This window comes from Sminthopsis crassicaudata, chromosome 1 (assembly GCF_048593235.1).
Source record: "Sminthopsis crassicaudata isolate SCR6 chromosome 1, ASM4859323v1, whole genome shotgun sequence".
In the NCBI taxonomy this organism is placed as follows: domain Eukaryota; kingdom Metazoa; phylum Chordata; class Mammalia; order Dasyuromorphia; family Dasyuridae; genus Sminthopsis; species Sminthopsis crassicaudata.
Genome location: NC_133617.1, coordinates 463,802,601 through 463,816,782, shown reverse-complemented (window position 1 = coordinate 463,816,782; position 14,182 = coordinate 463,802,601). Strand labels below are relative to the sequence as shown.

Genomic DNA, 14,182 nt, shown 5'->3' with positions numbered 1-14,182 from the left:
GAAGCCTGAGCATATGTAAGAATAGCATAATCCCTAGAGAGAGTCCCTAGAAAAGACTCTTTTCTAAGATAGAGCATAAGCATAGTTAATATGTTTATTTCTTCAACATGTTTCCTGATTTAAACACATGTTGGCAATAAAAATGCCTGTACTATCTTTCTGTAAAGTTTATAGCTATTGGGACACATGCCATTCTTTTGATTGGTAGCATATATGCAGACTTAAATAACGTCCTGTTATGAATCAGTCGTCAGTCAGTAACCTCTTTTCCCTATTTTTATAAAACACTGTTCAGAGAGTATTTCTTGACTGGTTCATGTCAGTTTCCTGTCTTTTAAATTCTATAAGAAATTAAAAATAAGAAAAATGTTCAGTAGTCTTGGCATAAGTTATCACATGCTATTGTTCTAGGCTTAGGTTTCCCATATTAACTTAGCATGAAACTCATTTTTAATGAGAGACAGGCACAAGAAATGTGTTGGTTGACTTTGCAGACTGCTTTTCTTCCCCTTCTTTATTCTTTTTTATATATGAGAGATGGCTCATTGGGAAAAGGAGAAAAGAGAAATATGTAGAAATGAAGAGGATATAAAGAAAAGAGATTTCAATTAAACTTCAAAAAGTAAATAAATTGAACTTAATTCTAAAACAAACAAATCAAAAGAGAAACAGGATGACAGAATTGATAAATGCTGAAATGGGAGTACTGCAGTGATTCCAAGAAAAAGTAGAGTCAGAAAAATTTTGTAGTATAATGGGGAAACAGAATCTATTTTCAAACTGATAAAATTGTTGCTTATTATAAATCACAGTAGTACTTGCTACTATAGCTTAGGTAGGGATACCACTCTGCAGTTATTGAAATCTTCTAATAACAGAAGATTGGATTCTAATTTAGATAGTTATAATTAAGAGGGAAAAAAAGATTTATATTATGCTTTAAGATTTGTTCAGATGTTTTTCAGTCTTGTCCAATTCTTTGTAACTCCATTTGAGGTTTTCTTGGTAAAGACACTGGAGTAGTTTGCCATTTCCTTCTCCAGTTCATTTTACAGAAGAAGAAACTGAAGCAAACAAGGTTAAGTGTCTTACCCAGGATCACATTTATAAAACTTTGTTTTTTTCTCACACAACTCTGTGAGAATAGGCCGCATAAATATTATTCCTATTTGATGGATGAGAAAACACAAGCTCAGAAAGATAATAATAAAAAAAAGCATTAGGAAATTGTTCTTTGTGGTTCAGTCATTTCATTTATGTTAGACTCTTCCAGATCCCTTTTGGGCTTTACTTGGCAAAGATACTGGAAGTATTTACCATGTTCTTCTCTAGCTCCTTTTACAGTTGGGAAACTGAAGCAAACAGGGTTAACTGACTTGCCCAGAGGCACACAACTATTAAGTATCTGGGACTAGATTTGGATTCTAGGTTTCCTGACTCCAATCCCAGTATCCTTTCTACTGAGCCACCAGCTGCCTTTACATTGGGACAAAAGTCTGACTTTATAACTCCTATTGATCTTATATGTCTGTGAGATCCTATAGAATATCTTACTCCTCTTCTATGGGATAACCAAGTACTTTAATATCATTCTCATAAACCTCTGTCCTAAACTGAAGAAACCTCAAGTTTCTTTTCCAAACCAAACATCTCAGTTTTCTTCCATTTATATTCAAGTCCCATTACTATGCTAACACATTCTAGTTTATCTAGTTTATCAAAGTCTCTTCTAAAACATATCACCTAAGTTGGACACAATACTCCAGGGAAGGAGGACAGAAGAAAACAAGCATTTATTATGCAGCTGTGTAGCAGGCACTGTGCTAAGTAAGCATTTTCGCATTTGATCCTGATGCATCCTAATGAAGTCTGAGTACAAAAAGATAGCCACTTCCCTTGTTCTGGATGTTTTCCTTTACAGTCAAATAAAAAAGAGTACTTGGAATATCTAGGTGGCAGCATAGTCCACAGAGTGCCAGGAGCCAAAATCAAGAAGACTCATTTTTCTGAGTTCAAATCTGGCCTCAGACACTTACTAGATGTGTGACTGGGCAAGTCACTTCACCCTGTTTGCCTCAGTTTCCTCATAAAATGAGCTGGAGAAAGAAATAACAAACAAGTATCTTTGCTAAGAAACCCCCAAATGGGGTCACAAAGAGTCAGGCATAACTGAAAACAACTGAACAACAATAAAAGAACACTTTTTTGTTGTTATTTTTGTCCCTGGAAGATTTTAATTAGTATTGAAATTTTTTCCTGGAACCTCTCGGCATCCCCTAGAGCACCAAGGTACCACAGAGCATTCTATCTCCTATTTTTGTGCATTTTCACTGACTATCCCCTATTCCTCAAATGTTTTCCCTCCTAAATGCCACCTCCTGCCTTTCCTGACTTCCTTCAAATTCCAGCTAAATTCCCACTTTCTATAAACAGCCTTTCCCAATCCCTCTTAATGGTAGTACTTTTCCTTTGTTGATTATTTCTAATTTATCCTGTATATATGTATTGGTTATATTTTCATATCATCTCTCCCATTAGATTTTTGAGCTGGAATTATCTTTTCCCTATCTTTGTATCACTAGAACTTAGCATATTGGCTCATAGATAGTAGACGCTTAATAAATACTCATCGACTGAGTAACTGAAAGAGACTTCGGATCAAATGAGAGATGAGTTAAAGATGAAAGGCAGGTTTTAATCCTAGGGAAAATGGTGTTGATGAAAGAAAAAGGGAAATTAGGAAAGCATGTCCTTTCAAATCCCTCTCTTACAGGTAGAGAAATCATTTAATCAATGTATTGTAGGAACCATGAAAATAAGTACAAAAATTCTATCTAAAACAATTTTTTATCTGTTGACATGATTATGCTTAATTAAATATCTTTACTGGATTGTGATGGAACCCAAAACTCAACATGTTCAACATGGAATTCCATATCTTCTCACTTCCACCTACACCTCCTTCAAATTTCCCTCTTTCTGGTGAGGGCATTGCAGCTTTCCCAGTCACCCAGATTCATAATCTCATAGTTCCTTCTTGGCTCTTCCTTTTTCTTTATTTATGATCAATGGCAATTTTGTAGAAACCAAACTCCAGAAGAACACTTAGAAGTTAACCTCTCAACAGCTACACTAAATGAGTACATAAATGTGAAAGGATACTGAGAAAAGATAACCAATGGATAAGGGTATACCAGTAATCTTGAGGCAAGAGACATAGATTAGTGATCAAAAAAGAGACAAACATCTTGGGGTCAGGAAGAGTAGAAGACATTCAGAGATAGAAAGCTGAAGACAAGCTAGCTGCTTGAAAATGGACAATCAGATTTGCTTGGCAGGAGTGGAAAAACTACAGAATGGTAAAGAGAAGTATGATTAATGAGTGTGGAGTGTGAGGAATTAGGTAAAGCTTGAATGTCAGTCTGAAGTTTACATGTGGTTTGAGAACCAAAACTGTAGTTTTCTAGCAGGAGAGTAAGATGCTTTAAAAAATGTTTCAAAAAAGTTGATGTTAACAGTTTTTCAGAGGGCAAAGTTGAAATAAAAACTTTATCATTTTCTAGCATAAGTTGAAGACATTAATAGTTATGGAATGGAAAAAAAAAATTCAGCAGGAGGGCCATCTAAAAGGATCTCAATTTGTATATAAATCCCCATTTGTTACTGTATTTGTAGACAATTTCTCCAATCCTTCCTACTTTTATCCAGATTCATAGCATTTATATATCTAATGACTGTGAACATCACTAGTCTCTACAGTAGTAATATAGTAGTTGGGGTACAGGTGTGAATTGAAATGTTTTGTGTGGGAGACAGAAGTTTTTCACCTCCCACTATGAACACACTGGAAAGCTCATACATTCCAGTGAACATTGAGGCTCTTTAGTTCTGTAAGTGGCTAATTGAGGGGGAAAGTTATTTTGATAAATACTTGCACTATTTAAAAAAATCTTTAGTTGTAATCATAAAACATCTACCTTAGATCCAACAGAGTCTTCTTGGAACAACTTTCTCATATTCATGACTGCTTGGCTGCTTTCCCTAACTGCTTCATTCTGTCTTCTAGACCTTTGGGATCTTGTCCAAATTCAGCTTCCTTTGTGCCACTTACTCCCTTGAAGATGCTAATCTGGAATGTCAGTGTGCTTAATACCAATTTCCAAGTTTCAAATGTCAGTTTCACAAGTTTGTTTATGCAACAGCAGCTTAATTCCCCGAGTTTTCTGGCTGAACCATATGCCTGGTTCATTCAGACGACAAAAAAAAAAAAAAAAAAAAAGATTTTTTTATATATGGAATTTTTTCTTGCCAAAATCATATTTTGATGATGCCAACACTGAGGAGCTAATATAGCTGCTGAAAAAATAGGCTGTTTTTCATTCAGTTTTGCTACTGTAGTTTTGATTCATCACTGATAAATGTCCCAAATACATCGCAACTTATGCCTTCAATTACAAAATTCTTGGCATTGTTGAGAGTGATACTGATTTAATTTAAGTATATAAACAAATGGATTTGAGAAATTTCTAACCCATTTGCAAATTATAATGCCAAGATAATACTAACTCTATTTAAAATTGCTTTTCTGTCTAAACATATACTTAATCACCTTAAAAAAACAAAACAAAAAAAATACTGTCATATTATACATTGGGAGGGAAGGGATAGTTTGGGTTAAAAGCAGTTTTTACTTTAATTTTTTTTTTCATTCTCTCCAGTTCATGGGGGTTACTATATCTCAGAGTTCAACCTTCTTTCTTCTACTTTTAGAAATAACAATGACTGAAAAACAGAATGACTAAAATTTATATTTTGGGGCAAAAGGAAAGTGAATAGTATCTTTGGTTTTTCATTTCTTTCAAAAATAACATATTTAGACTTAGCTACCTTTGGGGTTAGATAAAAAAGAGTTGACCTCTAGGAAGTTCAAAATTGAAAACAAAAAAACAAAAAAAAACTTCTTGGAAGAAACAAGGACAATACTGATAATGTTGTAGCTACAGGTTAATCAAACCATATTAAATGAAGAATTATGGCAAGATGATGGATTGTAAAGTAATGAATGAATCAGTTCTACTTAGATATTCATGACATTAAAAAAAAAAAGTCTTCCCTTCCCAAAAGTTAATTATTAGGGGATCTATGAATTTATTTTTAAAGAAATATTTTGTAACTATATTTATTTTGGTAACTTTGTTTTTGATAATTTTATTTCTTTTTGAAATTTTTGATAATTTTATTTCAATGTAATTGAATAACGATAACAATAATAAAAATATAAACAGACATTTATATAATGCTTTATCATTTGCCAAACATTGTGCTAAGCATTTTACAATTGTTATCTCATTTAATTATTCCCATTTTACAGATGGGAAAATTGAGACAAACAGAGATAAAGTGCTTGCCCAGGGTCACATTGGCTAGTAAGTATCTAAAACTGAATTTGAACTCAGGTCTTCCTGATTCCAATGCAGCACCTAGCTGCCCTAAGTATTTTATCTTATTAGTGGAATGGGGGTAATAGAAAGTTGTCATTTGCCAAGACCCCGTTAACGTGTAAACACAATATGAGTCAACAATGTGATATAGCTATTTTAGACTTAAGATATCCAGAATTAGGAAGAAGATATTCTCATTCTCTGTGTCTCTGTGTCTCTGTGTCTCTGTGTCTCTGTCTCTCTTTCTTTGTCACTCTCTGTCTCTCTGTCTCTCTCTTACTATCTCTCCCTCCTCCTCCTCCTCCTCCTCCTCCTCCTCCTCCTCCTCCTCCTCCTCCTCCTCCTCCTCCTCCTCCTCCTCCTCCTCCTCCTCCTCTTCTTCTTCTTCTTCTTCTTCTTCTTCTTCTTCTTCTTCTTCTTCTTCTTCTTCTTCTTCTTCTTCTTCTTCTTCTTCTTCTTCTTCTTCTTCTTCTTCTTCTTCTCTCTCTCTCTCTCTCTCTCTCTCTCTCTCTCTCTCTCTCTCTCTCTCTCTCTCTCTCTCTCTCTCTCTCTCTCTCTCTCTCCCTCCCTCCCTCTCTCTCTCTCCTCCTTTTTCTCTCCCCTTTTCCCTCATGTCAATCTGAAACATTGTGTTCCATCTTGGAAACTACATTTTCAAAGGAATATTGATAAGTAGAAGTTTGCATATAAGGGATATAAGGGATAAGGGTTTGTCATTCTTAAGAGGAACTGGCTGATTTGCTTGGCCTCAGAGAGTAGAACCAAATAATAAATACAAGTTGCAGAAAGGCAGGTTTTGGTCCAAAATAAGAAAAAAAGATATTCTTACCTCTCTACTTAGGGATTTAAGTACTTTAAAAGATAGTAAATTTCCTATGACTTGTCAAAGTTAGTTCCTGTTAAGAAATGGAACTGACCCCTCTAAAGATTCTTCAAACTCTGAAATAATGTAATTCTAAGAAAATTTACTTTCAGATTACAGATATTTCAGCAGCGCTTTGCCTTCCTATTCTCATAGTTTGTAATGATCTTTTAGCCCAATATAACATTTTCCCAGATAACACAACACACATTTACCCTAATTGTTGCCTGAGTAATTTTATTTTAAATATTTAATATTCACATCTCTCGCCAGTCAATAGCATATTGTTTTTCTCTTGAATATTTCAATTTCCAATTTTTATTTTGTTTCTGAATAAAATAGTTTTTTCCCCTTAATCTTGGGGGAATTTTTCCTGCTTTAGTTTGAATATTTTGGGGTTTGGCCATTGTATATTTTAATTTGATTAAATAAATTATTGCAAAAAACCCCAGCAGGATGAAGGCAGTGGTAGAGAACTGATTTTGGAGTCATGAAGACCCTGGACTCAAGTCCCACCTTTGGTGTACTCCATGGGACATTGGGCAAGTAACTACTCAGTGCCCTGGGAAACTGACTTTAGGTTGCAGAGCAAGTACACATCTGCATCATGTACCTCACAGGATACAAAAATCAAAGGTTTGGACCAACTTCTAATGAAATTACAAGTTTGGGTCCCTTGTATTCTTAAAAAGATATGGGATAAAACTTTAACATCTAAATTGTTTAAGTATCATAGCACAGAAATGACTAAATAGAGTGGATAATTTCCATGTTATACAGAATAGCATTGACTCCTAGCAGAGTTATGTAGAAATTATATAGGAACTTAAAAAATAATAGAGAGAATCCTAATGAAGTCATGACACTTTATTGCCTCTTACATAGAAATTTGATGAAAATGTTAATTGAAATTTTATGTTGTCTGTGATGTTTATCTTTATTATCCTCTAAAGGTGAAATACCAAATATTTTTGTCATGGATTATAAATCCTGCCTGATACTGAAATATGGTCCCTTGATAAGCTACACATCTTTGTATTGGTTTTAAAGAGCAAGCAATAGATTAACTACTATGAATTTATCTGTTTAGCGAATTTTAAATTGTGGATCACTAGTGTTTATTTTTAAAGTAAGAAATAAAATAGGTTTTCTTTAATTAACCAAAAGAATATGGAACCAGTACCACCTCTGGTTTCACAAATGAAGCGATACTTAAGGGTTTATCTCCTTTAATTGGGGCCCCTGCACACTGCAGTGGAATAAAAATAAATTCTTCTATTCCCATTTGTCATAAAGTGAAGACTTCCTCTAATCTCAGACTTTCCACAAATCTCCATGTACTAAACTGGGCGCCAGTGACATAAGAAGCTCAGTTTGATAATTTTTGGCCATACTCTCATACATCATTTGTGAAACTGAAGTTGGCTTTTCAAACGTGAGAAAGGTATGTAAATAGTGCTTTCCAACGATCTTTGTGAAATTGATTTTTTTTTCTTTTTTGTTTATAAAAGGAAATTTTATTTGGGAGTGTCACAAGTACATTTTTTGAACTCACCATCAACTTTTCTATCCCCCCTTCTCTCCATTTTCCTTCTCCCCTTCCCCGCTCCCTCCCTCATATTTGTTGCAGACCAGGATGAAAAAGCAGCTGATCTCAGCAGGGAACAGAATGAGAAAACTATCCGAAGTACTCAGACTGCTCTTCGGAATTTCCGGGAGTTCCTCATCTCTAAATATCCTTCTGAAACGAGGGAAATTTATGTGATTCCTTGCAAGGAATTGGATGACTACCTTGCCTCATTCTTTGTTGATGCCAGGCAGAAAGATGGCTCTGAGTATGAGCCAAACAGCTTGGCTAATTACCAGTGTGGTCTGGAGAGGTACCTCAAAGAGCACAGGTATGGCTACAGTATCACAAGGGATAAGGAATTCAAGAGGTCTCAAGAGGCCCTGAAACAAAAGCAAATTGAGCTCCGGTGCAAAGGTAAAGGAAACAAACCACATAAATCCATGAAACTCACCTTTGCTGATGAGCTCATTCTACGCAAAAGGGGATTGCTGAGCCGATATAACCCCGAAGGACTGCTCAATCTTGTCTGGCTCAATAACACGAAAGCTTTTGGACACTGTACGGGCTTTCACGGATCCACCTTGAAATGGGGTGATATCCGGCTCCGGGTAACTGAGACGGGCTTAGAGTATTTGGAATGGATGGGCCAGGACACTGGTGACCTGAACACTAAGACCAAGAGAGGAGGAACTGACTCCAGAGTGTATGCTACTCAGCATGCTCCCCAGACCTGCCCGGTGCAGGACTACAAGGAGTATGCCCAGCGGCGGCCCCCGGCAATGCGGTATGAGGATGCCCCATTTTATTTATCCATCAAACCTGTAGTAAACCTGGCTGCTCTCCACTGGTACAACTGCCAGGCACTGGGCAAGAATAAATTGGCCAAGATGGTGAAAACAATGTGTGAGAAAGGCAACATCCCTGGCAGGAAAACCAACTTCAGTGTGTATCAGAGTTGCAGCACTCTCTCGGAAGCACAGAGCAACCAGCTGGTGCTGATCTGTAACAATTTAAGCCAGCAAGCTGCCCAGTCCATGGCAAGCCATTCCAGCAGTGGCAATTTCATAGTCTCTGCCTCATATGATTCTTCCTCAGACACCACTTGACCGTTTCAGGGGCTTAAGCAGGACAATTTTGAGAGTTCAGACTTGATTTTTTTTTGTGCCCAATAATACACATCAACTGTGATTGTCCATGACTTCCCTTTCCCACCCCCTTGTCCCAAGTCTTAACTAACTTTATAGAAATATAAATATATAATATATTTTTTCTTTTTACAAATAATTCAATAGAGATAGTTTAGTATTACTAACATAGTATTTATAGTTTAGGACAAAATGAAAATTACTTATGGGTGAGTTATTAAAACTGTAGATTTTACACATGCAAAGTATATTCAGGCAACACAAGATAGAAAAGGAATTCTGTTTGTTAAGGGGTTTTTTTTGGGAAACTTTCCTAATGGAAACAGTGTTTTCCTACAAGGATTGACTTTTCCATTCACTTAATCAATGGGTTTTTTTTTAATCTTTTACAATTATAATCATAATAACCAAGAGGAGACAACAGCCTCTGAGTGCTTTCATTACACTTGTTTGTACTCAGTCACATCCAGAAAAGGAAAAGGTATTAATATAAATTTGAAACAATCCAAGTATTTTCATCCTTTTCTTTCTTTTTAGTCTATTCAGAATTTTGGCTCCTATACTTTATAGGAAAAGTCCAGTATTTTTAACTAGCACATCTTCTTTTTCTGTGATAAAGAGATTTATTTTGGAATACTTAGTGTTGTTTTCAACAATATGCAAAGAAGTCATGACAAAAAGACTGTTAATACAACTAATTTCTACTATTGTAAAGTGAGTGTTGATTACCAGTAGCAGGTCTTTCTACCCTGTGAGAATGCAGTGTCAATTGCTCTGTAACATTTTTTTCCTGGCAACAAAACTACTGACACTAAATAATCTCTCTATAATCAGACCGTATGGAAGATCACAGTGGAAGGTGGTTGAAGGGGAAGGGTAACTATTTAAAAGTCTAGAAGGACTAACATGGGCAGTAAGATACCGTCTTCTTGCAAATCAAAATCCTCAGTACCTCCCCATAACCACCGCCTTGTTATTAAAGTTGGTAATGCTTGCTTTTGTTTCAATCCACTTTACCTAACCACCTCATTGAAATAGAAGAATAATTGACAACTAAAACTTTTCAGGTTGTATCATTTTTATTACCAGACATATTTGAATTTAAATCAGCTTCTTAAATAAATTTCTTCTATATTAAATGTGAGAGAATTCTTTACCAAGAGTAGCTTGTGAATATAGAAGCGCAAATTCCAGTTTACCAAGAAAATGTACTGTTCTTTCCTGGCTTTTTGAGGGATTAAACATTTTGACTTTTGAAGCTTCTGATTAGACCAAGTCAGAGAATATAAGAAATTTTACAGCCAAATGAATTTAGAGAAATCTCAACCCAGAGTAGCATTTAAAAATGAGAAACCAAAAACACAAAGCCATTTTCTCAGTATGACACTGTAGCTTAGCAGATGTAGCAACACATTAGATCCAAAGCTAGCTCACCTTGGCAGCTGTCTTGGGCATTTCACTGGTGGAGAAATGTTTATTCTTCAAGACAGCCTTATCACTGATATCAGTTATATAGAGCTTGTTGGTATTTTCTATATTTATTTAGTGTAATTCCAGGAATAAGTCTTCTCATTGGCTTTCCTTTCCTTTCCTTTGATACTAAGCCAGAATTGATCGCAGGAATTAAGAACTCCTGTGACAGATGCTCCCTTTTGTATTTTTCTATAGCTCTAATTCCTAGATTTGCCATATTTGGAGTTATATCCTTCTTGGCAGACAACTAGAATGGCAAGTATTGCATTATTGAGCTTTCTATTTTTTTAAAAAAATGGTATTTTGGGCCATTTCTTTAAGGGGATTCAGAAGAAGGGATAGAAGACTTTGCAGAGATCAGCTTTTGCTTTAATTACTGAGCACTGACATATTGAACTGTATTACTCTCTGTATACCTTCCAATATGTGGATACAGAGAAGAGTAACAGACTCAGCAGAGATGGCAACGTAGTTACAGTAAACCTATAAAGAAGGGCTAAGGATTAACAGTAATGGTGGATTATATTTTTAATATTATCCCAAGCCTCCTCATGGCCATCAGTATTTCTGTTCATTCCAATCCAGTTTCCCTCTTTTTATTGCTTTCACCAGACTCTTCTCTTCTTCTTTTTTTCTCTGTTATGTTTAAGAATTGCCCTTTCCTTTAGGAAGTTTTATAGGTGCCTTTTGGTTTTATATCACAATCATTTGTGGATACCTCCCTCCATCCCTAGAAAATGAACCATCTCTCCTAATAAAAAAAAATAAACCAAAAAAAAATTTGATTAAGTGACCATATCTGAAAATGTATGCAACATTCTACACTCATAGTCCCCTATGTCTTTGCCCAGAGCAAGGAGGTATGCTTTTTTTGTGTGTATTTTCCAGGAACAATGTTGGATTTTTCCTCATTCAGAATTCAATTTCCTTTTAGTGATCTTCATTTACACTGTCTCAATCATTGTGTATATTCTTCTTCTCATCCTGCTTAATTCATCCTCCATCATCATACAGACTTTTTCATGGTTCTCTTATTACCTAATATTTGCCATTTCTTATTTGCACAGTAATATTTCTCTGCATTCATAAACCATAATTTGTTCAAGATTGACCCATTTTAAATGAGTTACCTCTAAAGTAAAAGGAAATACTTCTATGAAAGCACTTAAAAACTCATGTAATTGTGAATTTATATTTGCATGTTCACAATGTTGATTTAGCATAAACATCTTATGTGGGTCCATGTTGTGATTTTTGTGGCATGTTATGTTTATCCTGAAGAATAAATAAATCTTGCAAATGGCAAGCAAACCCAGATGCATTGCAAGAAAAGTCATATTTATGATGTTCATTGAGGTGCTAATTGAACCAACCAAACAAAAAAAAATTCCATCTTGGTTAATCTTGTGATACTTTTATTCAGTTTGTTCAGTTGCATCAAAACTTCCTTTTAGAGCATCACTTTTTTCTTACATAAGATTAATTTAAAGAACCCTTCAAATGTTATTACTGAAGTCACACTAAGTGGGAGCACTGTTGCCTTGAGAAAAAAGTCTTCTTTCTAACAAAGAAGTTGGTAGAAACACAATTTAATTATAAATTGTTCGGTCCTAGAAAAGTCTTCTTATTTCTTATTACCTTGAGGTTTCAATAGAAACCATACAGAGAACTCCCTACATTGAAAAATATTGCTGAAAGATACAATTAAAAAGTTTTGTAATTTAAATTATTTTTAAAGAACTGTGTTTGTTCCTTGACAGGTATGGTCAACAATCATGAATGCCTTAGTTAAATTGAATTCATCACACAAATTGTTATTTTTAATGTAATATATTTGCTACTCAGCTCTATCATCTTACTTTTTAAATCCAATTTAAAGAAGTTTCACATCAAACCAATTACCAGTTTATCTTTGTGTTCTGAAAAATCAGCACAGAAGAGATTGGTATGTGTTCCCACAAAAATATGACCATTCCAAATACTAAATATTTCTATATGTCTTCCATAGTGTTTTTATTTGAAAGATTATTCCACCCATAATGAAATGGACTTTCTGTAGCATCATGAAATAATGATCATTACTAAATTAAAGCAAACAATCCCATGGTATAAACAGTGCCCCCAAAACTACATGCTTATGAAGTTTACATTCTCAGTTCAAAAAGTAGAGTTATGCTCTGTGTCCATTCAGATGAATGTCATTTTTACATTGGCACAAATAGAAGAACCTGCTTTTATTTGACTATATAACTTTCTATATACACATCTGCAAGTGTTTGAAAGCAATATCCATATGTTTAATTCCTATACTTTCATCTTGGGTTTATTTGAAGGATTTTATATTGAAAAACCTGAGCATGTGGATTCCAGTGTGTAGATTTTAAGAAAACCATAACATTTGGGAATAAGAGAAGGGATTTTTAAATTTTATGTGTATGTCCTGAGAAATCTCCAAATGTTTCATCTGGTCCTATGACTCCATATTTATGTTTTAGGTCATATTTCTCATGCTTTCTAATTCAGGATATGCCTGAAAAAAGCTTACTTCAGCAAACCAGACTAAATTATGTTGAATCATATTTTGGGGACTTGCTCAAAATTTTCTTCATATGAATAACCAAACTCTTAAGAATTACTGAAAATCAATTATTGTTTTGGCATTGAAGGAATTTCCTAACATTTAAAACTGTTTAAAAATTGAAGTAGATCACCTCCTGAGATCAAGTAGAAGTTAAATGATAAGGAAAAATCATAAAATGGAATTCTTATTAGTCTATTACAAGGAGAGGCTTGTACTAGATGAACCTTTCAGGTCCCTTCCAAATCTTAAGATTTTCAGTAATTCCATGAATCATAGAATAGACTTTGGTAATGATATTACAAGACACATGATACACCAGTTTAGCTAGAATGTTAATAGTTTAGTATTGTTATGAATGAATTGTATTCTGTATTGTTGCTTTACTAAAATGTATTCAATTAGATCTGAGATAGACTCAGAAAACTAGAATTTGGTGCTACTATTTAATATGAAATATTGAAGATTTTTGTTACTTTGCTTTGACTTTTTTAAATGGGCCATTTTTATACAGATTTATTTTTATATTTTTCTTTGCTATTTTGATCAACATATGGAGAATTCTTTAGAGAAGTATCCATATGAATAATTACAATTGGCATCTCAACAAGCCCCTACTTCAGGCATACATGTTTTCCTTCATTTAAAATGAAGAAAGGTGATGATTTTTCCTTCATATTCCAGGTATACAAATAATTCACTATACCATTATTGTGTGTGCTGATGGTGTGCTTACTATACTCATTACCAAATTGTGTCAATGTCAAGTTCTGTTCATATTCAGCTGTTACTTCCCCCAGGTCAAAGTTGTTCAAATGACCACTAGTAGAGGATGATTGAGATCTTATGGAAAAGCACTTACTCCCCAAATAACTAGCATTTCAGATGGTGAATACCTAAAGAAAAGCAGTCATATCTTTATAATATCATTCCTGGGGCGCTTAGGTTGGCAAAGAAATAGTTTTACACTCAATGTTAGGTAAGAAATTCAGTTTTTCAGCATCCTCTAGCACTGTGAAATAAATCTCATTTAATGCTGCATTATCCATTTTCCCAGGAAATAGGGGAATGCTAAATTTATTGTACTTTACCCATCCATCCCTGCTACTTTCT

The 14,182-nt window shown here is 34.6% G+C and overlaps 1 protein-coding gene across 3 annotated transcripts in view; it reads left to right on the top strand.

The window, feature by feature from the left end:
* The window catches only part of KIAA1958 (KIAA1958 ortholog), a 234,019-nt gene that overhangs the window by 175,733 nt on the left and 44,104 nt on the right, over nt 1–14,182 (top strand). The window contains exon 5 of one of the 3 annotated variants that reach the window (XM_074280866.1): nt 7,934–8,017. The exons of 1 other annotated variant lie outside the window; for it this stretch is intronic. In XM_074280866.1, the coding sequence (XP_074136967.1) occupies nt 7,934–8,017 (84 nt within the window). Of the gene's footprint in view, nt 1–7,933; nt 11,807–14,182 lie in introns of those variants that run through there. One more of the 3 variants, XM_074280863.1, reaches the window with a different exon arrangement.